At 37.1% G+C, this 25,366-nt stretch overlaps 2 protein-coding genes across 3 annotated transcripts in view; both read right to left on the reverse strand.

Moving 5' to 3' along the window:
• Positions 1–202: 202 nt before the first annotated feature.
• pdia6 (protein disulfide isomerase family A, member 6) lies at positions 203–9,091 on the reverse strand. The gene is made up of 13 exons (XM_063002289.1): positions 8,991–9,091; positions 7,212–7,356; positions 7,014–7,071; positions 6,099–6,225; positions 5,879–5,985; positions 5,652–5,788; positions 4,065–4,179; positions 3,727–3,867; positions 3,517–3,601; positions 2,584–2,656; positions 2,275–2,433; positions 2,065–2,161; positions 203–905 (listed from the first exon to the last, which is right to left on the reverse strand). The coding sequence occupies exons 1-13, from the start codon at positions 9,004–9,006 to the stop codon at positions 837–839; spliced, it is 1,329 nt and encodes a 442-aa protein (XP_062858359.1). The 5' UTR covers positions 9,007–9,091; the 3' UTR covers positions 203–836.
• A 3,825-nt stretch (positions 9,092–12,916) lies between these two features.
• otofa (otoferlin a) overlaps positions 12,917–25,366 on the reverse strand; it is a 104,344-nt gene continuing 91,894 nt past the window's right edge. Inside the window, exons 31-46 of one of the 2 annotated variants that reach the window (XM_063001398.1) lie at positions 24,924–24,953; positions 23,221–23,340; positions 23,038–23,113; positions 21,672–21,814; positions 21,331–21,468; positions 21,095–21,232; positions 20,837–20,964; positions 20,426–20,596; positions 18,818–18,978; positions 18,564–18,706; positions 17,586–17,674; positions 16,916–17,014; positions 15,943–16,184; positions 15,658–15,836; positions 15,446–15,546; positions 12,917–13,097 (exon numbers count right to left, since the gene is read on the reverse strand). In XM_063001398.1, coding sequence (XP_062857468.1) covers positions 12,917–13,097; positions 15,446–15,546; positions 15,658–15,836; positions 15,943–16,184; positions 16,916–17,014; positions 17,586–17,674; positions 18,564–18,706; positions 18,818–18,978; positions 20,426–20,596; positions 20,837–20,964; positions 21,095–21,232; positions 21,331–21,468; positions 21,672–21,814; positions 23,038–23,113; positions 23,221–23,340; positions 24,924–24,953 — 2,139 coding nt within the window. Of the gene's footprint in view, positions 13,098–14,941; positions 15,123–15,445; positions 15,547–15,657; positions 15,837–15,942; positions 16,185–16,915; positions 17,015–17,585; positions 17,675–18,563; positions 18,707–18,817; positions 18,979–20,425; positions 20,597–20,836; positions 20,965–21,094; positions 21,233–21,330; positions 21,469–21,671; positions 21,815–23,037; positions 23,114–23,220; positions 23,341–24,923; positions 24,954–25,366 lie in introns of those variants that run through there. The other variant, XM_063001397.1, reaches the window with a different exon arrangement.

A 25,366-nucleotide genomic window follows, 5' to 3' on the forward strand; every position in this document is an offset into this window, starting at 1 on the left:
ATAAAATGAATATTAGATTGCAAGCAAGAGCAAAATGCAGCACTGCTGTAGCTTATGGTGATCAGCAACAAATAAGGGAATTTGCAGAATTGCTTTGCATTTTTGTATAAAATTATCTGCTGGAATTAAGATAAAAAAGATTTTTAAAAGTGTGCAAACGGGTCAAGATCATGGTGTGATGTCGAGTCAGTAATAAGTCAGCTCAGTTGTGGTTCTTTTTATTTTAATAACAAAAACAAAGCAACCTTGTGTAAGAAAAATCTACACAGATTCCACATCACTCCCTGTTCAGCACAAACAAAAGGGTTTGGACACTCGTTAACTGTTATTTCATAAAACCAACAATTATAAAATCTGTAATATTTGAGAAGGTTTTACAGATAGTCCTAATCATTAAAGAGAACCTTTACACAGGCAAAAAGAGTAGGAATCAGAAAAAGGAAAAAAGCCACTCATGACACTGTACAGAATGTATACAATAACCAACGATGGTTTCTTTTTTTCTTCAAACCTGAATAAATGGCTGCTGCTAAAAAAGTAAAGGAAATTTTCATGAACAGATAATGAACCTAATTCCACAGCTGTGTGCATCATGGGGACAACTGGACAGAAAAAAGTGAAATGACAAACAAGCTGACTATGAAAAACAGGCCTGGCACAGCTAAACCAATCACAATTCCAATTTTACCTCAATTTATTCATGAAAATTACAAGCCACACGACTTCATTTCAACATTTTCAGTAACTTAACGTCCCAGTCTTTTCCTCTTCCATGGGAGAGGAGAGGTGGCTCATGAACTGGCTCAAACCAGACCAGCCCGCTTCAGTATATGCACTCATAATTCATCCTTCTCCAAATCATCCAGGTCCACGTCGCTCAGGTCGATGTCGTCCTCCACAGGAAGCTGAGAGAGAGAGAGAGAGAGAGAGAGAGAGAGAGAAAAGTATAAATAAACTGCTTAGATGCAATATGTGATATGTGTGGTAAATGGTAAAAAAGTGCAGTCATATTTTTAACAACCTTAACTCATAAAGATTACATTAGCAAAACAGTCTCAATGTACTTTTTTCCACCCTAATTTATCTTAACCTGTGTTAGTGTAATCAGTGTTGCAGTGGGTCCGGTACCACACACACAACCACTACACCTACCGATTATTACAATTAGCCAAGCTACCATTTTGGGGAATGTGAAAAACTGGAGCACCCAAATAAACCCACATGCACATGGGGCAAAAAATGCTAAACTCCTTTAACAGTGACCGAAGCAGAAGTTTTAACCCAGGTCCCCAGGACACAAATGTCCCACACCTACAGTATCTACTGTGATTTACCCTTGTTGTACAAAAGTAAATTACAATCAAAGTATAAGAGCGCTTGGTTGCTACAGCGTTAAAACATGCTAGCACACCAGAGCTGACACTTTCTCACAAGTTCGAATCTCTACCTGCAGAACAGGTGCCTACATGGACAATGATAGGCTTGTCAGAAGGGTGGAAATGCCAGAGAGGATTCCTCATAATTTCTGATATTAGGACCTCTGCTGGCTGACTCGATGGTGCCTGCACTGAGAGGGGGGATGATGAAGATCAGTGCAGGATATCAATCTTATAAATCATATCATGATACGAATGATAAAAACTGGCCTCACGCAGCTACTACACGCGTGTGGGAGGGGGCATGTGTTAATTACGGCCCTCCTCAGTCAGAAATGGAGGAAATGCAATCAAGTAACTGGACACAACTAGATTGGGAGAAAATTGGGAAAATGCAAAAAATTTTGCTGAAATAAACGGATTCAAAATAATTTTTAAATACTAGTTCAAATTTTATTTTATTTAGTCTTGTAAAATACTTCAGAAGAAAGCAAGGCTGACCTTTTAGGGCAAGCAAAGCATTTATTTATTTAATGAGAAATTAGTTCCAGGCTCTGGAGCCACACATTTGTGAACAATGCATTAGCTGCAAAATCTTGTTGTAGATTGGTAGCAAAGCCAACTGATAAAAGGCTATGCTAGAAACAATCAGCTACCAGCCCATTGTTTTACATTCACTTCTACTTACAACTCCATCGTTGCCATCCCAGGCTTCCACAGCATGGACCTTAGGCAAAGCTCCACCTGCTACTGTGGCAGTTGAGCCACGACCAACAGAGAGATCCCTAAGGTAGAAAAAAGAAATACATGTCCCACATGACCAAACTGCTTTCTTAACTGAGTAAATATGCAGTCATGTGTTAAAGCAAAAACAAAAAAAAAACGGTAAACACACTACCTTAAGAACTCGTTGATTCCCGTTTCACTGAACGAGCCTTTCAACAGAGCAAACTTCATCTTGCGAGCATTAATTGCTGCCATGGCTGGGTACCCGAAACCACCAATCCCTAGTGAGGACTCGAGTTCCATCTGAGCTCCAGCCTCAGTCCACAACCAGCTAGAGAAACAGGGGAGAGTGAACACATGTAAATAACTGCCTTAGTGATGTATGAATTAACATTTAGTACTTTAAATAACATGAAACAGAAAACTGTTCCTTGTGTTTATTTAAATAATCAACACACTAATAAACGATAAGCACACTGACCCCCACATCTTCTTCTTGTACTTCTCAGCCATCTTCATCATCACTTCCAGATAATTATTTCTGCCTGATGCACCTATAAAAATAAATAGGAAGCGTTAGCATATACTGTATATGTGCTTGGTTTTAATGCAGGCGAATACCAAAAAAAGAAAATAAATAAATAAATGGTTGGTTAGTTTTGCCTCAAATACTTAAATAAATATGGCCAACTGCTATCCTTTTGGCCAACTAAAGCTAAAAACATACAGATAAGTGCTTGATCAGTAGTAAGTAGAAACATACAGCTGTGATTGACTCACATTAATGCACCCCTGGATATTAACTCCACCATGTAAAATATCTCCTGAAATAAAGTGTTCAGTGAAATTGCTTGGATTTAGAATGAACGTCTTTGTCATATATACATATACGTAAACGTGTACAGTACAATAAATATTTTTCGCATAAGCCAGATTGTTTGGAAGCTGGGGTCAGAGCGCAGGGTCAGCCATTGTACAGCACCCCTGGATTAGACATGGATAAGGGCCTTGCTCAAGGGCCCAACGCATAGCAGAGGCTGGATTTTAACCAACAATCTTCCAATTGATAGTTCAAAGCTCTACCCACTAGGCTACCGCTGTCTCTCGTACAAAAACCAGACTAAGTTCATCAGACTGTATGTTTAAACACATGAAACAACAAATGAAAGATTCACGACAACAGTAAGTGCTTACATTAGGCATGTCAGCGAGCTAGAATTTGATGATTTTACAAAGTTTTATTAATAAATTTGTTGCCTACTTGAATCCTGTGTAACAAAAACCTTCTATGCTTTTTGGAAGAGCACTCAACACAAGTCCTAACCCTAACCCTAACCCTATTCCTCCCACCCCTGCTAATTTATATTATTCCGTTTATAATAAAAAAAAACTAATATTTTATAGAAGTTCATACCAGTGTCTAGAATATGAGGCAAAATGGCAATTACACACAACTGATGATCGTCACAAGTCTTCTTTAGGATGTCCTCATTCAAAATCTAAAAAAAGGACAATAAATTACATAAATAAAAAAAACAAATGAACAAAGTCTTAAAACATGCTAAATGTAAACCACTGCAAAAAGCCAAGAAAGCTAAACTGAAATGTAATAAACAGACCAGACCTCGAAAAGTTCTGGTGGAGGAGCATTATCAGAGTAGAGGTCCAAAGCACGTGCAACGATGTCTGAGCGAGTACGGCCGCCCTGATAGTCCTCTGGCTCCTCTTCTTTACGGAAGATCTTAATGGTGGGGAACCCTCTTATCTAAAAATGATAAAAATTAGACCATCATGAATTAAAGCATATGCAAATTTTGTATCTGTAAATCTAGTGATTAACCTACAAATCATATACACATGATCAAAGCTTGTTAAATAAAATATTAATATCATAAACTTTTGAATTTTATATTGAGAAAACTTGATTAACATGTATTTAACTGTGGAGTTAATTAGACTCACGCCATAGCGGCTTGCCAGGCCCTGGTGAACAGTAGCATCCACAGCTCCCAGCTTTACTTTACCATTCGTCTGCTCTTTGACCTGACTAGCAGCAGCTGTCCATTCAGGCTCGAGACTGAAAATTACCAAATCAGAGATAAAGTGCATTATATAGTGCATTTATTTATCACCGGTGACTAATCGTAAATGAAATCTACAGGCTAAAGTTAAATGAAATCACATTGGAAAACATTCTGGAAACAGTATAAATCTCTGTGAAGCAGACACACCAGATGATTAGAAAGTGTAAATATACTGGACCATGTCTAGACTACTACACATTGAGACAACTTCATTATCAGTCTGCCTACGTACTGCCATAGACATGGTGCTAACAGTAAGAATTGTTCAAACTAGCATATAAACTGTAGATAAGGAGGCCAAATCTGTTTATTTTTATATTTTATATTACTGTTTGTTTTGTTTCTTATGAATCCTTGCACATGATTATATAAGCAGTACACTACTACTAGACACAACTCCAAAAAGTTACCATAGAAAGTACCATAGTGGGAACCCATGAAACCTTTGCTACACTTTTAACAATATATGTAGATTGTTATAAGGAACCTAGAACAATAAAATGAAATGATCCAATCCCAATTTAGAAAACACACAAAAGTGGAACAAGATTTCTGAACACCAGTGTTTATTTAAAGAACACCCTCGGAGCTCAACATGTTTAAATATGCATTTACTTTCCCCTACAAACTAGACAATTTACTGTCCACATTATTTTAATCTCAGCTCAGAGAACCCTGCATTTGGCAATGTTAGTAACAAAGCAGAACAGATACATCTGGTATTGGTTTGTTTGTTTTATTAGGATTTTAACATCATGTTTTACACTTTGGTTACATTCATGACAGGAACGGTAGTTACTCATTACACAAGATTCATCAGTTCACAAGGTTATATCAAACACAGTCATGGACAATTTAGTGTCTCCTATTTACCTCACTTGCATGTCGTTGGACTGTGGGAGGAAACCGGAGTGCCCGGAGGAAACCAAAGCAGACACGGGGAGAACATGCAAACTCCACACAGAAAGGACCCAGACCACCCCACCTGGGGATCAAACCCAGGACCTTCTTGCTGCGAGGCGACAGTGCTGGCAACAGTGCTACCCACTTAGCCACCGTGCTGCCCTCTGGTATCGGACTGGTGGCTGAAACTGATGATTCTTTTTTTTGACATGATGACTTCACTTGGATACGATGTTCACTACAGTGTCTAAAAGCCAAAACTGTTGCAGCCTATATAGTGCACGAAAGTGAAAACTAGGAGTGAATTTAAGATTGGGTTCACGCTAATGTGACCAAGGCAATTTATCAAGCAGCTGCATACTTGGACATGTTGCTATAGAAGAAACTATCAGTCAACTAATCAATAATGAATAATGAACTATTTTAACTGATTTTGCTGATTAGTTGTTGCAGCTTTAGCTAACTAACAAGCCTAATACAGTTTTCTAATATAAAAGGTTTTAGTGCTTATGCAATAGAAAAACATACTTGACAAAATGTAGGCAAATAAAAACAAACTCACTTTTTGCAGTGTCCACACCATGGAGCAAAGAATTCTACCATCCAGACATCACCACTGTCCAAAACCATCTGGTCAAAGTTATCATCAGTCAGCTCCATCACATCCTTTGTACTGCCACCACTGCTGCCACCAGAACTCTGAAATCCACAAAACAAAGTTAATTTAATATAAAACAAAACAGAGAAAAAGAGAAACTACTAAATCCCAACAACAGTACACATTAATACCTGTTTGTTGTAGTCATAACCTCCAGATCTTCCATTCTGTCTGTCCTTGACCAGAGAGCGCACAGCACTCAAAGCTGCATCAACGATAGCCTGAGTGCTCCGTCCACCTACACACAAAAAGACAAGACAGAGTTTAAATTTACAGCAATGTACACACACAGATCTGGTTAACTTGATTCATCAAAATTACATGCACAGTTTTACGGTTGGAACACGGTACCTTGGTAATCCTCAGGTTTGTACTTGTTTGCCCCAAAGATCTTAATGGTGGGGAAGCCTCGTACTCCATACTGACCTCCCAGTGTATTGTGTTGGTCTGCATCAACAGCACCCACCTTAACAATGCCCTGTTGAGTGACAGCAAAGTTCAAATAAATTAACACAAAACAATTCATGCTATGATTGTGTTTTTCTAACATGCATACTGTGGACTTTTTTTTTTTACATGATTATTTTAGTTTGACAGCTGTTTAAAACTGTTTGGGCATATGGCTGATGTGCACTACATTCTTATTTCAAGTAAACACATTTTCAGAAATATCATGATTTTGCATTAGTTCAGAGACTTCCCACCACCTTCTCGTACATACAGGTGGGTGGACTGACTGCTCTAAATGAATAAGTGACAAAATAAATGAGTAAGCGAGTGTTTAGCTTGTCTTAGATTGAGCGCCAGACTATTAGAATGCAGGACACATTTTTATCCACAAACAGTTACAGTGGCTGCAGGTTGTGATACCAACCAGAAAGTATATTTAACTGATTATCACATGAGCGGTTTGAAAACCAAATAGTTGGCAAATCCATAGTTATGGTTATTTCTAGTCTATGGTGCAGGCCTCAGACTTATCCCAGACTCACTTTGCACTAATAAACAATACACCTTGTTTATGCCACTGTGTTGATTTTTGGAAGTCAAGTTCTTACCCTGCTTGATACCCACACACTTCAGTATTCTCTGGCTTTTCATTTCTCTAAATACATGTGTATTTAATAAAAAAGCTAAGCATGTTCATTTTCCATTTAAAATTAATAAAGACACAATGGTGATCATTAAATCAAAATCGTACCACATTATCAAGACTTGACCTTAACTGTTCTTATATTAAAGTATGAGCAAAGCTGAGCAGTTTACCTTTAAAGCAGTAGCTGCTTTTTTCCACTCTGGCTCCAAGTGCTGGCAGTGTCCACACCTAATAAAAAAACAAGACTTAATAGAGCCTGAGAATTAAACAGATATTAGACACACATGTCCGATGCACCAGTTGTGTACACCTAACAAGCACCCAAGAAGGTCCAGACTGTACATCAAAATATGCCCATCTTTACTTACCAGGGGGCATAAAATTCCACCAGCCAAAGACTTTCACTCTGCAGAACCTCCTGGTTAAAGTTTGAAGGATTGAGCTCAATCACATCATCACTGGGAGAGTACATGCCCTGGACTGACAGAACAGCCACGTAACATCCCAGCACACCTAAGAAACAAGATCAACAAATTAAATGACAGCACACAAACTATTTTAAATGGGTATTAAACACAGTGTGAGATAACAGACTAGTGTAAATATGGATCTGTAATCTATGGGTTAATACCCAGATCTTTGTGAATGACATTTATTTATATTTATATATTATATATTTGCAAATTTTGTCTGGAGAGCTGACATTTGGACAAGTACATACTTTAGTCATCTGATTCCAATTATGTTGCTGACTTAAATTGATGTATAAGGTGCAACCAATAGTCAATCTGTGTTGAGAATAAGCAAGCTGTTCACAAATAAGCCACCTGAACACACAACAATATCATGGTATTTTGTTTGCCATTTACATCCAACCTTACCACTTAAATACAATGTAAATTGACTTTGTTTTTGTTGCACATTACCTTTCAGTGTAAAGATTCAAAATTAAAACTTATATTACACCTGTAGCCTAGCGGTTAAGGTACTGGACTAGTAAGCATAAAGTTGCTGGTTCAAACCCCACTACTGCCAGGTTTCTACTGTTGGGCTCTTCAGCAAGGCCCTTAACCCTCAATTGCTCAGACTGTATACTGTCACAGTACTGTAAGTCGCTTTGAATAAAGGCGTCTGCCAAATGCTGAAAATGTAAATATTACTAAATAAATCAATTTATTTATACATATACATTATTTAAAGCTAGTTAAGATAGAAGTATTTTGTCATTGTTAAAGCATTTTGGTCATGCTACTGTTGATGTATATTAAAATAGGTCACATAAAGAATATGTTCATGGCAGAGCTGGGTTTCTTTCTTTAATAACATCCCACCATTCGGTCAAATTTCTTTTTAGCATATGGTGGCAGGTCTATCTGTAATAAGAACAGGAAAATCCCCAGATATAATCAATCAGGATGCCATGCCATAAAATGAAACCTGATAATCTAATTGAAATGAATGAATGTGTAGTAGATTTTCACAAAACCCACTGTGAATGTTTAAGGAATTTTAGGTAATGCAAGGGGTTTTCTAGCACGAAGGTTGTGTGTTTTAAACTTTCAGTCACAGAAAATTTCCCAAAACACAACAATGCTGGACAGGTTCCCTCAAGGTGCATTAAAACCTTTACCTTCAACGTTAAAACTTATTATATAGTTCAACTGTATGGACTCCAACTCGTATGATAATTAGTAGTCACAATGTACAATAAACACACAATTTTATATCTATTTATTGTTGCTCTTTACTGAGATATTCACACTCGTCAACCAGAGCTGTTTTATCTTATTTATTTTTATTTTAACACTATTTGTCAAGCCAGTACAGCACAATCAATTGAACTAAACAAATTTAACTTGCCAGGGTGAAAAATCTTACTTATAATGGTAATTCACCTCATTTTACAGGCTTGTTTTTCTCAGAAAGCGTGTAAGGTGAGGTGATGAGTATTTCTGCTTCATTAAAACCAATAGTTTTATATTGTGAAACCTTACAAGGAACCAAGTAAAATAGCAATGAACCAGTGAGTTTCATGCTAACTGGCTAACTACAGCTTACGTATTCTACTCAACCGCTCCAATAAACACAAGTAGCTCAGAAGCTAACATATACCCAACAATATAATGTGTAAAATAAATAAGTCTTACCTAATAAAGCTCGCATTTTGAATAGAGGCTGCGCTCCAGCACTCACACACTCCTCTCTGTATCCGTGTAGAGCTTTAATAAACACTAACTGCACAGCTCACTGCTGCCCGGTTCTGCACTCTGCACACGCTACCTTACCGTGGCCCGCGCTGATTGGTTGAACAAAACCGGGAACAACTCACAGCCAATCAAATCCAGCCGTGTAGTGTTAAGAGGCGGTTAAGATGTGTCAGCAGAGAGAAACAGAAATACAACCCGCGTGTCCAAAACCACGCCACAATCACTATGTAGTGCACTAGTTAGGGAGCATATTTAAATAATCGAACCTGAAAGCGTGTAATAGGACATTTATTAACTCATTCATTCATTGTCTGTTCTACCACCGCCTGGGTCGCTGTAGGTCCGATTCATTGGGCGAAAAAGGCAGTACAGGACACACCCTGGACAGATCATGAAAAGGCAGTCACACACATCCACAGGGAGAACATGCAAACTACATACAGAAAGGACCCTGAAATTCAATCCAGGCCCTTCTTGCTGTGAGGCAAAAGCACAACTCACTGCACCACGGTGCCACCTTAGAGCCATTATGAAAACCAGTAACAGACTGGCATATGGTATTGTTCCAAATGTTGTGGTAGAGGCATTGTAGGACACTTAAAATCTACTTTTACTAGGTATGGAATAGGGAGCACTTTGCAATTCTGGATACAGCGTTGATTTGCGCTACAGTAAGCGTCACACCTTCTAGAGACAAACGGAATATTACAATGCTAGTTATCATTATTCATTCATACATTTTTACTAACCACTTTATCCTGGTCAGGGTCATGGTGGGTTCGCCCAGAAACAGTAAACAGGGTGTTATTCCACCACAGGGTGAGGCTTATTAACTTATTTACTCATACATAGGGAGAGGGTTGGGATATGGGTTTGAATTGGGTGAAGCACACTGCCTCTGGGCTCTGCAGTAGTGCTAATGCTTTCTTTAAAGGAGTGAAGTGTTAAACTCCTGGCCTATTTAAAAAATGAGAAAATACAGTTAGCACCGTTGTTGTTGTACAGTTAGGATACTTTTATTTTCAGTCCACATTGGGGCTGCACGGTGGTTCGGTGGGTAGCACTGTCGCCTCACAGCAAGAAGGTCCTGGGTTTGATCCCCTGGTGTAGCAGGCCGGGTCCTTTCTGTGTGGAGTTTGCATGTTCTCCCTGTGTCTGTGTGGGGTTACTCCGGGAGCTCCGGTTTCCTCCCACAGTCCAAAGACATGCAAGTGAGGTGAATTGGAGACACTAAATTGTCCATGACTGTGTTTGATATAACCTTGTGAACTGATGAATCTTGTGTAATGAGTAACTATCGTTCCTGTCATGAATGTAACCAAAAGTGTAAAACATGACGTTAAAATCCTAATAAACAAACAAAAAATCCACATTGCTTATTTTTGTCTTCTATTCATGGTCACTTTTAGCTTTTAATTTTTGGTCAAAGCACTATTCTCCTTCCAGCACTGACAAAAAGTTTTAAAGCATCCCAACAACACTGCTGCACCTGGTACACTTGTACCAGTACAACACACTCTACTGTGCCTTTGCAGTGCTGACAATAATTTACTAACTAAATAATATTGTTATGTGGAGGTCCTATTAAGGTCCCTTTTGATTGATAAAGGGGGTACAAAGGGTGACAAAATGTACAAAGCAATAGATCAGTTACAGTCAGTAATTGTAGGTTTAACTTATAAAATAATGAATGTAACAGTAAGGTGTACCCAATAAAATGCTTGGTGAGTGTATATACGAGCTAATCTCAGTGCATCTCAAAGAAGTAGAAAATGTATCAAACTAAGTTTTTGAAGTTCGTTTGTATTATTATTTATTAATATTTAGAATACTTACATTTCATTTTACAACACAAACCTTTTCTACTTAAAGTATAGAGAGGAAAACAGTTATCAAAATCAAAAGCAAACCACTGCATACATTATACATTTAAGAAAACAGTATTTAGATTTTTTAAATCACTTGATTGAGATGGTTAGGAATAGTTAAATTGTAAAATTCCAAAATGATTTACATTCTTACCTAAATAGGGTTAGTCTATAGACATGCTTCTAAACTATTAAACATATTCAGTCAATGGTAATGTTAATCAATTGATGGTGATTGGTGGTCATACATTTGTCGTGACTAGCATCAGAGAACTTATAAAGCAAGATTTTAATAGCATTCTGCCTGTTGTGACTGAATCCATTTGTGGTAGGTGAAAATTTGTTTCTTTTCTCATTTCTTTTTTTAAAAATCCTTAATGTTTAAAAATGTGATTTTGGCAGCTATAAAAAGAGAGGAAAATGCTCACCAAAATACCACAAACAAGTCAAACTTTCTAGAGTTTATTTCTAAAGTTCATTTTATTTAGTCTTCATACAGACAAAAAAAATAATCAATACTTCACACTGATAAGAACTATAAATACATATCTGAGATATAAATAATTTAGATTCAGTGCAATCAAGTGTAAAACTTGTTAATCTGTTCACACAATCACAAGAAACAACATTGTTATGGAAGAAGCAAGCAAGTACAAAACACTGTAGGTGTGCACTGCAAACTGTAAACCAGTAGCTGAAAGATGGGGACAATTGTTCTCTATTTTAATTATAAAACTGCAAAAAAAAACTTGGTGAACTTGACCTTGGTGTTTGTATAAGCTACTTATAAAATGTAGTCTCATATTCATGCCTTAATACAAGCACATTTTACCTAAACTAATAAAACACAAACAGTGATGAAGCCCTGTGATGAATTGTCATCCTGTCTGGGGTGTGTTACTACGACGGCGTATTAGGGCCACTGTAAAAATATTTTTAAGCTTTGATTTCGAGAACAAAGTCAATTGGGAGATTGGGGATTTCTTTATTTGTGAAACCGATCATGAACATCCCTCATTTTAACACAAGGAGGTTGCTATGGCCATAATATTTCGACTTTAATCTCGTAATTATTTCAACTTTAATCTCATAATATTTTGACTTTAATCTCAAAATCGAAACTTATACGACTTTACTCTTAAAATCAAAATAAAAAAAATATTTTTCTTTAAAGTGGCCCTAATATGCCGTCGTATGTTACTGCATTGCACCCAGTTATTCTGTGGAAACAGGACCCACTGTGACCTTGCCACAGATAAAGCAGTGTTTAAACATGAAAACGGATGAATAAATATCAATGAAGTGGTGCATTAACTAAAGCTAGATTTTATCCCACCTAACTGAAAATGTAATAAAGAAATTTTTTTCAATTTTTTAAATACCAGGGTTACCCTACCAGGGTTTTATCAGCCTGGACTGTAAGTATTTATGAAAGAGAGGTACAATTATTTGTCTGATGATCATGATCCTTAGTTTAGACAGGACATTTGACTACAATGACTTAAATATCAAGACCACAATTTAAATAAATAAATCAGTCATAATATACCTCCAGGATACAGATTACATTTGTGCTTACAAAAGTTATTTAGGCATTATCTTTTTTGTATTTTATGACAAACAGCTTATTCAAAGAAATTGTTCCATGCTAATTGTTCTGTCTGCTGCATTTAGGTTTAAGCGGTAACAATAAACACAGGTTCTTAAGCAAGGCATAGCATTTCTTAACAGTATGACTGAGCTAACGTATTTCTCAATTTTATAGTAAACAAGATAACGATATAAACTAATAAAGAAAACTCTAGATTGAAGACAGAAGCATGTATATTATTGTACAGGATTGAAAAAGTGAAAAATATATGCTTGTGTACAATAGCATGAGTAGGTAAACCTTCTGGAAGAAAAAAAACTGTTTACAAAGAATTGTTTAGAAATTAGCACAAATGCAGAAACAGAAAGACAAAAATTAAATACAATGGACAGACCATTCTACTTCCATCAGGCACCCAGCATCTTCTTGACCAGGTAACCAGGCAAGCTGTAGATGAAGAGGCCCACCATGATCAGCAAAAGCAGTGCCAGGACAATCTTGATGATTAGCCATTTGTAGCGGTTGCAAACCAGGTAGCGTACAGCCTTCAGTGGGTTCATAAACCAAAGGACGGTGGTCTCGGGACGGCTGTCAGGTGGAGCAGGTTGGTGGAGTAATAATAAAGAGGTGATTTGAAAAGAGAAATGAGTAGCAAATAGGGAGAAAATAAAACCAACTGTTAGTAACAATATAAAAGAGGTTCTGATTTTATTAATTGTTTTATAGTCTAATAGTCATTAGTTCTGTGGATCTTTTGGCTTAAATGTGGATAAAACAAAAGGGCGAGACCTAATTCAGTTAGAATTTTTTAAGTCACTCTGTGTCTTAAAAACTGACAGTGGTTGTGTCCCAAATTTTAAAATTGCCTAACCCATAGTATGTGGAATTAGTGCACTACAATTATGTATGCACATGTTATGTGCATTGACTTACATACTGTATGTATCTCTGTTGTGTATGGCTGTAACAGAGCTCTGGATTTACATTTATTTACCATTTATGTGCCATTTCATTACTTTAATGCTGGATGGCGCCAGATATTCACCTGGTACTTCATTCATTCATTCAATGTCTGTAGTGGGTACAATTCACTGGACGAAAGGTAGGAAACAACCTGGACAAGTTGCCAGTCCATCACAGAGCAAACACACACACACACACATTTACATCTAGGGCAATTTTGTGTCTCCAGTTGGCCTGACTGCATGTCTTTGGACTGTGGGAGGAAACCGGAGCACCCAGAGGAGACCCACGCGGGCATGGGTATAACATGCAAACTTCACACAGAAAGGACCCAGACTGCTCCACCTGGGAATCAAACCCAGGGCCTTCTTGCTGTGAGTCGAGAGTGCTACCCACCATGCCGCCGACGTGGTACTTGGCATTGTGCTTTATTATGTATTTTAATGCAGGCATACTTCGATACTCTCTGTAAAGAATACGTATGTTATTTTACTGTGTATACTGTAGTGAGTTTTTTTTTGCGCAATTGAAACACAGATGACATGGGTCTTTAAAAGTGTTATTTTGCTATTTATCATCTCTTATTATAGGGTATCAGTTTAGATTACATTAGATACTTGGATAAGAGTGTCTACAAAAAAGCATTTTCTTTTTTTTAAGTAGGCACTAAGAAGTAACCAGTTGTTAATCATAATCATAATGAGTAATTGGGAAGCCATGTAAGTTAACTGACATTACCGAACTTTGTACACCCCCAAAAATTATCATCTAAACTGCTGGAAGTTTATTTTGACCCACTGTAAAAAAAAAAAAAGTGACAATATTCATTAAAAGTCTTTTTTTTTTTTGAAAAGGAAGTCATTCAGTCACAGAAAAAGAATAGTTGCAGAAATAATACTTGCAGGAAATATATACATTTCTGTGAAAATGTAACTGACCCCATTCTAATTATTCTGTAATGTGTTCCACTACATAAGTTTTAAATAACAAATCAGATCATTCATCACCATCTTGCCCTGTCCTAAATATCTTCCTCTGTCATCCCAGTCACATGCATGTCCTCTGTTACAACACCCATAATCCTCTTCCTTGATCTTCCTCTCCTCCTCCTGCCTGGTGACTCCATTCTTAGCATTCTCAGAACTCTCATCCTTCCTCTGCACATGCCCAAACTATCTCAATCTCACCTCTTTAAAACATCCCAACTGCCCTGTCTCTCTAATAAACTGGTTTCTAATCTTATCCATTCTTGTCACTCCCAACGAGAATTTCAGCATTTTCATGTCTCCCAGCTCCAGCTCCCTCTCCTGTCTTTTAGTCAGTGCCACTGCCTCCAAACCATATAACATAACAGGCCTCACTACTGTAAACTTTCCCTTTCACTCTGGCAGATCCCCTTCTATCACAAATCACTCCTGTTGGAATAAGTTGGAATAAGAAAGGGATACCAGTGGTTTTCCGATTTCTCCTCACGCCCCCAGCAGTTTCTTAACCAGGTATCCTGGGATGGAGTAAAGAAAGAGGCCGAGGAGCAGGAGTAGCAGCAGCAGCGCCAGCGTCTTCAGAATCAACCAGCGGTAGTGGTGCCAAATGAAGTACCGTATGGACTTCAGAGGATTCATGAACCACAAGAGACTGGTGTCTGGCCGACTTTTTCCAGAACAGTAATGTGTATGAATGGAGGAAATCAAAGGGTAAGGATGGACAGAGGAAGAAATGTAATATGAAGGGGGAAAAGATGATGGAGCATGAAAATATGAAAGAAGGAAGTCAATCAAAGTTCTGTCTTTGCAGTCTGACACATTTAAGTTAACAATGCAAAGCACATTAGTGCTTTATTTTATAGTTAATTATTTAATTAACTGTTGTATAATGAACCTTTTTGATACATATGCCTAACATAATACCATTTTACTATTTAGTTAGTTTCTTTAATATTTGTGTGTGTATTTATATTAAAAATAAAGTCTTACTTTGGTTTCTCTAGTGGTTCTGGCTCGTTCCTTCCGAGGCCAACAGGATTTTTCTCTGCTTCCTCTGCTGTTAGTAAATGAAGCTCTGCCTCCACTTTACCCTGTTGTGGAAATGAATAGTGGAAAGAGTATTCAGAGAGAAAAGAAAGTTTCTTATTTAAATAATAGATTACAAAAGTAAATATTTTTAGCAATTTAAACATTTGTGTTACCGTGAGCTCTGGCTCGTCATTCTCATTTTGTGCCATAAAAGGCCACCAGCCCTTCACTCGTTTCTGTTTAAATATGGAGATAGTTGGCAGCTCTTGTTCATTAATAATCATATCCAGGGAGCACAGTTTGGATGATTTTGCTCCACGAGGAAACCGATTCAAATCCAGCTCGAGTGCACCTAAAAGAAAAGGAATCTTTACATCATGCAACTCCACAGGTAACACAAGCGGCTAGGGTGAGAATAATCAAACGTGTCTAATTACATGAAATGATAATAATTATACCTAAGAAGTCATCTGAGGAGAAATGATCAGCATCCCACACTTGCAGGATGAGGCGAGCGGGGATCTTGTACTCCGTCTCATCCCAAGAGAACAGGGACTCTTTCTTGGAGACCACAATTCTCTCCTCAGCCACAAGATAGTCGAAGGGATACACAAAGCGCCAGTTGAAGTTTCCTTCTCCAGTAAGAGAGCGGTAGTGCACGTCTGTGTCCTGCTTATCTTCTGTTTGGCCTTTCAGCCAGCTAGGCAAAAAGGTATTTTAAAAATGACGTGCACGTTTTAAGGTAGGCATATCAAGGTAATTTCATCATTAAGCACATTTCTATTATATGTTGTACGTATTTTAATACTCAAGAATTGGATTAGATCTTTTAAACCATGGTGTTTAATTACAGCAAATAATAACACATAAAAGTTTCTTTTAGAAATAAATATGACAGTATAATGTCTTATGATGTGTGCTTATCCTAGAATTATAATTAATTTATGCTACAGTTAAAAATAGTATACTGAATGAAAAAAAGTACTGATAGCACATATAATTAAACTAAATACTTGGTACACAGTTGTAGAGAACATACTATATGGCGATTTATAGGTGGACACCCCTTTTTATAACAGATCATTGAAAATAATTATATAAAATAAATGTGATTTCACTAGAAATCACATTTAGAATGCCAAACAAGCTCATCGTGAGGTGTGATTAGAGTTCTGCAATTTTTAAAATCTCTGTGACTAAATGTATCAAACACATCTGATCAAACCTCTACAAACTAGATTATTATATTGATATACTGTGGGTTTTCTGAAAATATGACCAAATCCACTGAATAAAATATTAATATAGTAACTAAACAAAGTTGGTGGTGTAAATTCTGAAATGTTATTTAACTTTATTTAAACATACAGACAAAAAATTAAAGATTACTAAGACCAACCACACATCTGTCACACACCTGCCCATACCTACCCTCTGACATAAATGTCACTGGATTTTTCCCCCGTGAAGTAATCATCGTCTTCCAGAATCACATCATCAGTATTCCAGATTATCACCCTGAGCTCATATCTGGTAAAGTGATAGAGGAAGAGACAGAAGCAGGGGATATATAAACATTCTTTACCTACATTTTAAAAATCTAAAGAATATGCCAGTAAAACATGCTAGCACACCAGAGCTGACATTTTGAACTTGTCAGTTCAAAACTCAGCTCTGCCATCCGGCTGGGTGGCTATATGAACAACATTTGGCTGTTGTTCATCCAGGGAGGGAATGCCAGATAGGGACCTCATAACTGATGCAATTATGACCTCTGCTGGCTGATTGATGGCATCTGCACAGAGTCGAGGAATAATGTGATCAGGGTGTGGCTCTCTGTACACAAAGCTGATGCGCAAATGAACTCGCCTCTTGCAGGTATAAAGATATTTTATCTCTATTTTTTTTCTGCTGTGCATCTGTTGACATTTAATTTTTACTCAAGTTGCCCACTTGAATCACCAGCTCTGGAAAAGGCACTTTGTGGGTTTTTGAAAAAGTTTTAATAAAGATAAAAAAAGGTTTGTGAACACAATGTATGCACTGATTTATGTGCACACACAACTAAGGTTGCAAAATAAAATAATAAGATTAAACATACTTCTTTGGTTTTCGTGGTGATATATCTAGTGCGGGTCCGGGTGCAGGTACATCCATTGGAAACATGTCCACCCACAATTCAATCCGCCCCTGTAAGATTTACCAAAGATACTTACAGTCATTGTAATACAGAAGCTAGTTTAAACGTCTATGACTAAATAAAATAAATCCCAATCAACCAAATCAGAATGTTTGTAAAAAATAAAAAAAAAGGCCAGCACTTTTTTCCAGGTTCTCAATTTTCCATACTGTGCTTTTAACTCCTAAAGGATATGAAAATTAAATGTTGTCTTTGGTGTTGTTTACATTTTGAGAAAAAAACTGTTTAAAATGGTTCTAATTCTGTTCACTAAAAAGCACTTGAAGATGAATGTAGAAATAAAATGTTAAAGTAGAATTTCAAGCTAAAGAAAAATAATTGCTAAAATTGCTAAAAGTGTCCGTGCAGCTGCTGTGCTGGTGCTTTTAGGAAAAAATATGACTGGAAAACTAAAAAAAAATCAGCACATTGCCATCTCTTTCAAAACCACAGGCAGTAATATGCCCCCTTGCGACTATAACAGCCTCCACTCTTTTGGGAAGACCACAAGATACTAAAATGTGTTTATTCAGTCAAACGAGCATGTCGAGCACTGATGTTGAGATAACGCTCACCACCCAGACTTCAAAGTTCTACGTGATTTTATAATTATCCAGTAGTCTAAATAATAAATGTGATTGGTTGTGGAGATTAAACGATGGAAAACTGTGATTTCTAATAATAAGTGTCATGCACTTTCTCTTTTTTCTTTAGATGTACTCAATAAGTCTTTGTTCTAATAGAAACATTTACTTCTGCTCTGTTATAATTATTCACACTTTAAATAAATGGTAAACAAAACATTTCAGTACTGAAACATTGTACATTACAACACTTAATTTGAAAAGAAAACTGAGTATTGCACAGTCAAAACTGTGGGCAATGTTATTGTTAGGGTACCTGCTCTATGCCTGGTTTCTCTGGGTTAAGAAGGATCCTTGTCTCCACATGTTCTGGAACTAGTTTGCAGCCAACAACAGGAATCTCCTCCCATTGTTTCAGAGCAGCAAGAGCCACATGTTCATCAGTCTGCTTCCTCAGACCTACACACACACACACACACATACACAGATCCCAGGTTTGCATCTCAAATATTTAACAATAAAACAGATTACTTCTGTAGCATCATGGCATAATAACCTTAAATGACCCACCGTTTTCATCCTCGATTTCTGTTGGCCCCAGGATAATTCGGTCAGCAACTTTAACCCTTCCACCTGGTCCATAATGTGGCCCATCCACCTTGCCCTCTTTACACAACTTGGCAAGGATATCAGATGGCTTCTGAGGATCTCGCCATACGTTGTAGCCATGGCTGTTTGGACAAAATGTATTCAAAATGTATTCAAATCAGTTTACTTAAATTCACATTTGAATTCTGAAAATTACAAAAAAAATGTTTCTTTGTGGAACAGGTCAAGCACAAAATATGTTTTTGTAACCTATAAAAATATAAATCTAAAAAACACATGTATGAACTCTGTTCTAATTCTGTGTCTAATTCATGAAGCTCTGTCTAATTCATGAAGCTGTACATCATGCCCTGAACAGTAATCTAAGGGTACAGTTAGCATCAACCCAAAGAAACTGGATGAACAGTTTCTGTAGTGGCATCCACAATACACTGCAACTATTTTTTAAAGTATCGATTTTGAGAGTAAAGTCGTATAAATTTCGATTTGGAGAGTAAAGTCGTATAAGTTTCGATTTCGAGAGTAAAGTCGTATAAATTTCGATTTGGAGAGTAAAGTCGTGTAAGTTTCGATTTCGAGAGTAAAGTCGTATAAGTTTCGATTTCGAGAGTAAAGTCGTATAAGTTTAGTTTTTGAGAATAAAGTCGTATAAGTTTTGATTTCGAGAGTAAAGTCGTATAAGTTTCGATTTCGAGAGTAAAGTCGTATAAGTTTCGTTTTTGAGAATAAAGTCGTATAAGTTTCGATTTCGAGAGTAAAGTCGTATAAGTTTCGATTTCGAGATTAAAGTCGAAATGATTACGAGATTAAAATCTAATTATTATGGCCATAGCAACCTCCTTGTGTTAAAATGAGGGATGTTCATGATTTGTTATACCTTCATATCGGTTTCACAAATAAAGAAATCCTCAATCTCCTGTCACATCAGCACCAGTTTGTTATTAGTATAAAGACGCTGAAAGAAGCTTTGCAATGAACTGTGTTTATTCAGAAGAACGTGCACCACCGGTGCGCTCGGCATCTGCATCGTCACCAGTACTTCAGCCGAGTCTTATGAACTCGTACGATAAACTAAAGCCGTATGGCATTGCTATAAACGGTTGCATTGACAGGTTTAGTCATCATGTCATGTGGATGAAAGTGTACAATACAAACAGTACCCAAAAATAAATGCGGGTTATTGGATAACCACAATAGTTATAAATCAACTCATTATAGGCTGCCTTGCATGCCGATCCAGGTACTGAGACCCGTGCTTCTCTGAACTGACAAGCCTACGACGGCTGCACACTTATTGGCCACAATCTTTCAACTTTATTCTCATAATTATTTCAACTTTAATCTCGAAACTGAAATTTATACGACTTTATTCGCAAAATCAAAACGTAAAAATATTTTTTACAGTGGCCCTAATACGCCGTCCTAATAAAACGTATAAATGTATACAAATGTGTTTTTGTGCATAATATGCATAAAATGGGTGATATTTTTGAACTTGTCAATAAAGCTGTTATAGTGGTGAAGATAAAAAGTAAATAAAATAAAGTGCTTGCATTATTAAATGCTTACAGGGAATAGGTGGAAGCAAAGCCACAAGTGGCTCTGTGTTTGCTGTAGAAACGGTTCTCCAGATCGATCTTGGTCTCTCCGATTAGGTCATCAGTGCCAACTAAATCCCAGTCAAATATCGATACTGTCAGCATCGACTCCATTGGAAATGTGACCTGTATGTCAAAGGACCTTAAAAGAGTAATATATTTATTAAATACAGTATAACAAGTAAAGGTGAAGTGAAGAACAACACAGATCAAAATTATTCATCATATTATTATTGCTGCTGTTGGCGTTATAGGAAAATGCACTGATGTATCACATAATAAAATTTCTGTATTATATTACTTCTCTATCGTGGGAACTATTGTACCTGTTTTTTCCTTAAAAAAGCATACATTTGAAGAAATACAGCTCATTCACACTCACTTTCCAAAAACAGGGTTAAGTTGTTTAGAGATGTAATTCTCCTTGTCTTTAATCTCTGTCTTTCCCAGTTTAATTACAAGGTAAGGATCAGCTTTCCCATTCAGGTCGGTAGGATGAAGATTAGTGGCCTAAAATGAAAGACATCCGTTTCTGTTACATCAGTACATACAACTGGTATGGAAATAATAGTGAAAGAAAGGTGAGTTTGATCTGGTCAGTTTAATTAAGGTTCAGGGTGTTAACATTAAATGTAACTACCTTAACAACATAAATCCTCACAAGAACACTGATGGGATCATTATGTGGGATATTTTGAAACATGCCCATACTGGAATCGAATCCTGGTTCTTTGGTGATCTCTTCTGAAATAGGTAGCTTGTATATGCACAGTGACCCCTAGATCAAAGTTCACAAAAAAAAAAATATGAATACAAAACAATGTATTTCACCAAAATAGAATTTCTGCTGAGCTCTGCTTTTAATTGTAAAAATACTTTGAATCGGCCCATGACCCGGTCATCATCCACTGCACTGTTGTCATCGTCATCTCCAGCCTTCCCTTTGTACAGATTAAAAGTGTGAAGCCAGTCCTCAAATTCACAAAACTCAGCCTCAAGTTCCTTAGGGTACAACTGGAGATCAACAAAATCCAAAAATCATTTCAAATTAGGATAAGCACATTGAAATATTAATGATGCTTTACTATTGAAATTATTTAGTTCAGGATTAAAACAAACCCTACCCAAAGTCAGCTTATTTTTTATATTTATAATGTATGTAAGAAAGTTCTAGCCTCTAAGCCATTATACTTGCAGGGAAAATCAGAGACACTGACCAGAAACTCATCCACTTTGGGTTTGGCATCTTTTTTCTCTGTCCCATCACCACCTTGATTCTTCTTCTTGTCTTTGTCCTTTTTGGCTTTGCTCTTCTCCTTGTGCTTGGCGCCTTTCACATGAGATTCATCAGGTCTGATCTCTGAGATCAGGGTTGAGAAGTAAGAGAAGCAAATGTCAGTGATCATCAAGCAAAAAGACTACATTTCCAAGCCATAAAGGCTGAAAAAAATATTTATTTTCTTCCTATACTGCAATTAAATGAAAACATTAAGCATTAATGGCCTTTGCTTTAAAATCTTCCATAAAATTAACCTTCATGGCAGGAAATGAGAATACAGACAGTAGGATACATTGTACATCAAGGTGCTAGTTTATTATTTATCTCTAGCACGTATTAAACACAGTATTAGGTACAACTACCATACAGGTGCACTTTGTAAGTATACAGTCAACCCCTTTAATTCTAAGTCCTTCTCACTGTTGACAGAACCTGCAATGGGCATGCGAGCATCTAAACTGGAAAAAAAGCAATGGAAGAAAGTCAATTGGTTCCCCAGTTCTGTTTTCACCAAGATCATGTGAACGGCCAGTCACATGTACATCGTTTACCCTCTGAAGAAACTGCCCTTTTTTGCCTTTATTACTCTGCAGATGTGCTGTAAGTTTCTTTTTAGACATGTGTAGGCATCTTTACAAGCTGGGGCTCATGCAGTGTCACTGGGCAGATCAATGCATTTGAAGAAACATGCATTACTCCCACTTCCAATTACATGACCTAACAGAAGCTTGGCACTGGCTGGCATCAGATAATTGAAAGGGGAAACTGAAATGTCATCCCTCTCACCCACAGAGCAGAGTCAATCAGGCCCCATCTATCATAGCGAAAAATATCTATAGCATTAGTGTGTGCCAGATTTATCAGACATGCCTACCTTGCTGATACCCTGTTGCTTTGCACAATTTGTGTGAGTCATTATCAAGCCTAATAGTAGTCAGGATCTGACCAGGAGACCATAATATTTGGTTAGCATTAATCCTATTTTACTCACAAAATAAAATAATAAAATTTCACATCTTACTATTTTTTGAGTAATGTGTCTTTGACAAACTCGAAATAACAAATAGGTCACAGTGAGTAACTGTAACACAACAAAGTACACGTATACAGTAGCTTCAGGTAATAAAAATGTCATTGAGGGTAAGTATAATGTAAGCATACATAACAAATTGTAGCTGAACATGATGACTATGAAGAAAGATGGACTAAATATGAGATGAGTGAAGTACGATGCCTCAAACCTTGTTTTGTTTTGGTATGACATACTATGCTGACTTTGCTGAAGCAAATTTGATTTTGTTTACCTGCTGCTTCTGCAGCAATCTCCATATCTTCTCGCTCCTCTGCCTCAGCCATGGCTGCTTCCTGGGCTTTTAGATTCTGCATTCAGTAACACAGACATAATGATGTAAGTATTTCTATTTTAGCCTGGAAGAAAAAAATCAAATAGTTTTGAAAGATGATCAATAAAGAACAGATTATCACACCTCCATCATTGTTTCTAATGAAGCAAAGTACTTTGACCACCAGTCCAATACACGCTCATCTTGCTCTTCCTCCTCAACCTCCTCTCCCTTCTTTTTCTTCTTTTTCTTTTTTTCTTCATTCTGTTAGAGTAAAAAATACATAATCGCTTTCCAATAATACTATTAAAAGCAATTGTCCTGAAATACACTAGTCTCACAGGGCAAGACTATAAAGGTTTCAGTTTAAGGGTGGTTTCATTAGGACAGGGCTTTATATATTAAAAGCTAATCTATGACTCCTGCAGGTAGAGCTTAAAGGTTAGCAGTGACTAAATTGGACTGTGTTCTAAATGGCACAGTATCTGTACTAAATAGTCTGTTGGACACCTACCAGTAGTGTAGTTACACACTTTGTAGTACATAAATATGATTTAGAAGGCAGCCAGAAAATCACTTATGTGTGATGTGTAAACAGTTTCCACCAATTATACTCATACTCATATAAGCTCTCATAAGTAAGAATCCACCAGGCAGCATCTCAGTTAAGTATAAAGTCATGTGACATAAATGGTGAAGACAGTAAATGCAGTAAGAGTTAATATCTTCTCTGAGGCGTAAACTGTTCAGTCATTGTACTGTATAATTATAATAATGCTGTGTGTCTCGAGTTATCACAATTCAGACAGTTCATGCATTTGGAGTCAATATTATATATGATAGAGGAAGTGACAGCTGTAAAAATAAATTATACACCGATCAGCCATAACATTAAAACCACACTCACTGTCCATTTTATCAGCTCTACTTACCATATGGAAGCACTTTGTAGTTCTACAATTATTGACTGTAGTCCATCTATTTCTCTACATACTTTTTTAACCTGCCACAGGGCCACCACAGAGCAGGTATTATTTAGGTGGTGGATCATTCTCAGCACTGCAGTGACACTGACATGGAGACGATCGCTCATCTATTGCTGCTGTTTGAGTTGGTCATCTTCTAGACCTTCATCAGTGGTCATAGGACGCTGACCATGGGGTGCTGTTGGCTGGATGTTTTTGGTTGGTGGACTATTCTCAGTCCAGAAGTGACAGTGAGGTGTTTAAAAACTCCACCAGCTCTGCTGTGTCTGATCCACTCATACCAGCTTTACACACACTAACACACCACCACCATGTCAGTGTCACTGCAGTGCTGAGAATGATCCACCACCTAAATAATACCTGCTCTGTAGTGGTCCTGTGGGAGTCCTGACCATTGAAGAACAGCATGAAAGGGGGCTAACAATGCATGCAGAGAAACAGATGGACTACAGTCAGTAATTGAAGAACTACAAAGTGCTTCTATATGGTAAGTGGAGCTGATAAAATGGACAGTGAGTGTAGAAACAAGGAGGTGATTTTAATGTTATGGCTGATCGGTGTATATAAGCATTAGGTTAGCACCTCTAAAATAACTAAAACTAATTATTAGCCTATTTCTGAAATATCCCTTTTAAAGATTAAGCTGCTTTACCAAAGTTAGAGATGTTCTGTTTGTTATGGATTAAGCTAATGCAGAATTAAATCAACTCATATGAGTACTTTGTCTAGATGACCTATCATTAGAGATCTTGGCTGGACCCGCAAAACTAGAGATATACTGACCTTAAATCTAAAATGGATGTAAACTTATGAGCTACTTAAAGTTTTACACATAAGCCATTAACACAAATTGTGACTCACCATATCAACCTTTACAACAGCATCGGAGGTCTACAAAAAAGGTGCAACATAAACATCACATCACAAATTCACAACGAATTAAACAGTTACACACCAACGTGAAGATGACAAGACTATGTTTACTAAAAACATTAAAAGGGTCACAAACATTTCCATACATACAGTGTATCACAAAAGTGAGTACACCCCTCACATTTCTGCAGATATTTAAGTATATCTTTTCATGGGACAACACTGACAAAATGACACTTTGACACAATGAAAAGTAGTCTGTGTGCAGCTTATATAACAGTGTAAATTTATTCTTCCCTTAAAATAACTCAATATACAGCCATTAATGTCTAAACCACCGGCAACAAAAGTGAGTACACCCCTAAGAGACTACACCCCTAAATGTCCAAATTGAGCACTGCTTGTCATTTTCCCTCCAAAATGTCATGTGA

The sequence above is a fragment of the Trichomycterus rosablanca genome, chromosome 9, assembly GCF_030014385.1.
Source record: "Trichomycterus rosablanca isolate fTriRos1 chromosome 9, fTriRos1.hap1, whole genome shotgun sequence".
Lineage (NCBI taxonomy): Eukaryota > Metazoa > Chordata > Actinopteri > Siluriformes > Trichomycteridae > Trichomycterus > Trichomycterus rosablanca.

Coding starts and splice junctions, on each gene's coding strand:
- pdia6 (XM_063002289.1), bottom strand. Junction 3,868..4,064: donor GCCTGGCAAGCCGCTATGGC/GTGAGTCTAATT, acceptor TATCATTTTTAG/ATAAGAGGGTTCCCCACCAT. Junction 906..2,064: donor GGGATGGCAACGATGGAGTT/GTAAGTAGAAGT, acceptor TCTCTCTCTCAG/CTTCCTGTGGAGGACGACAT.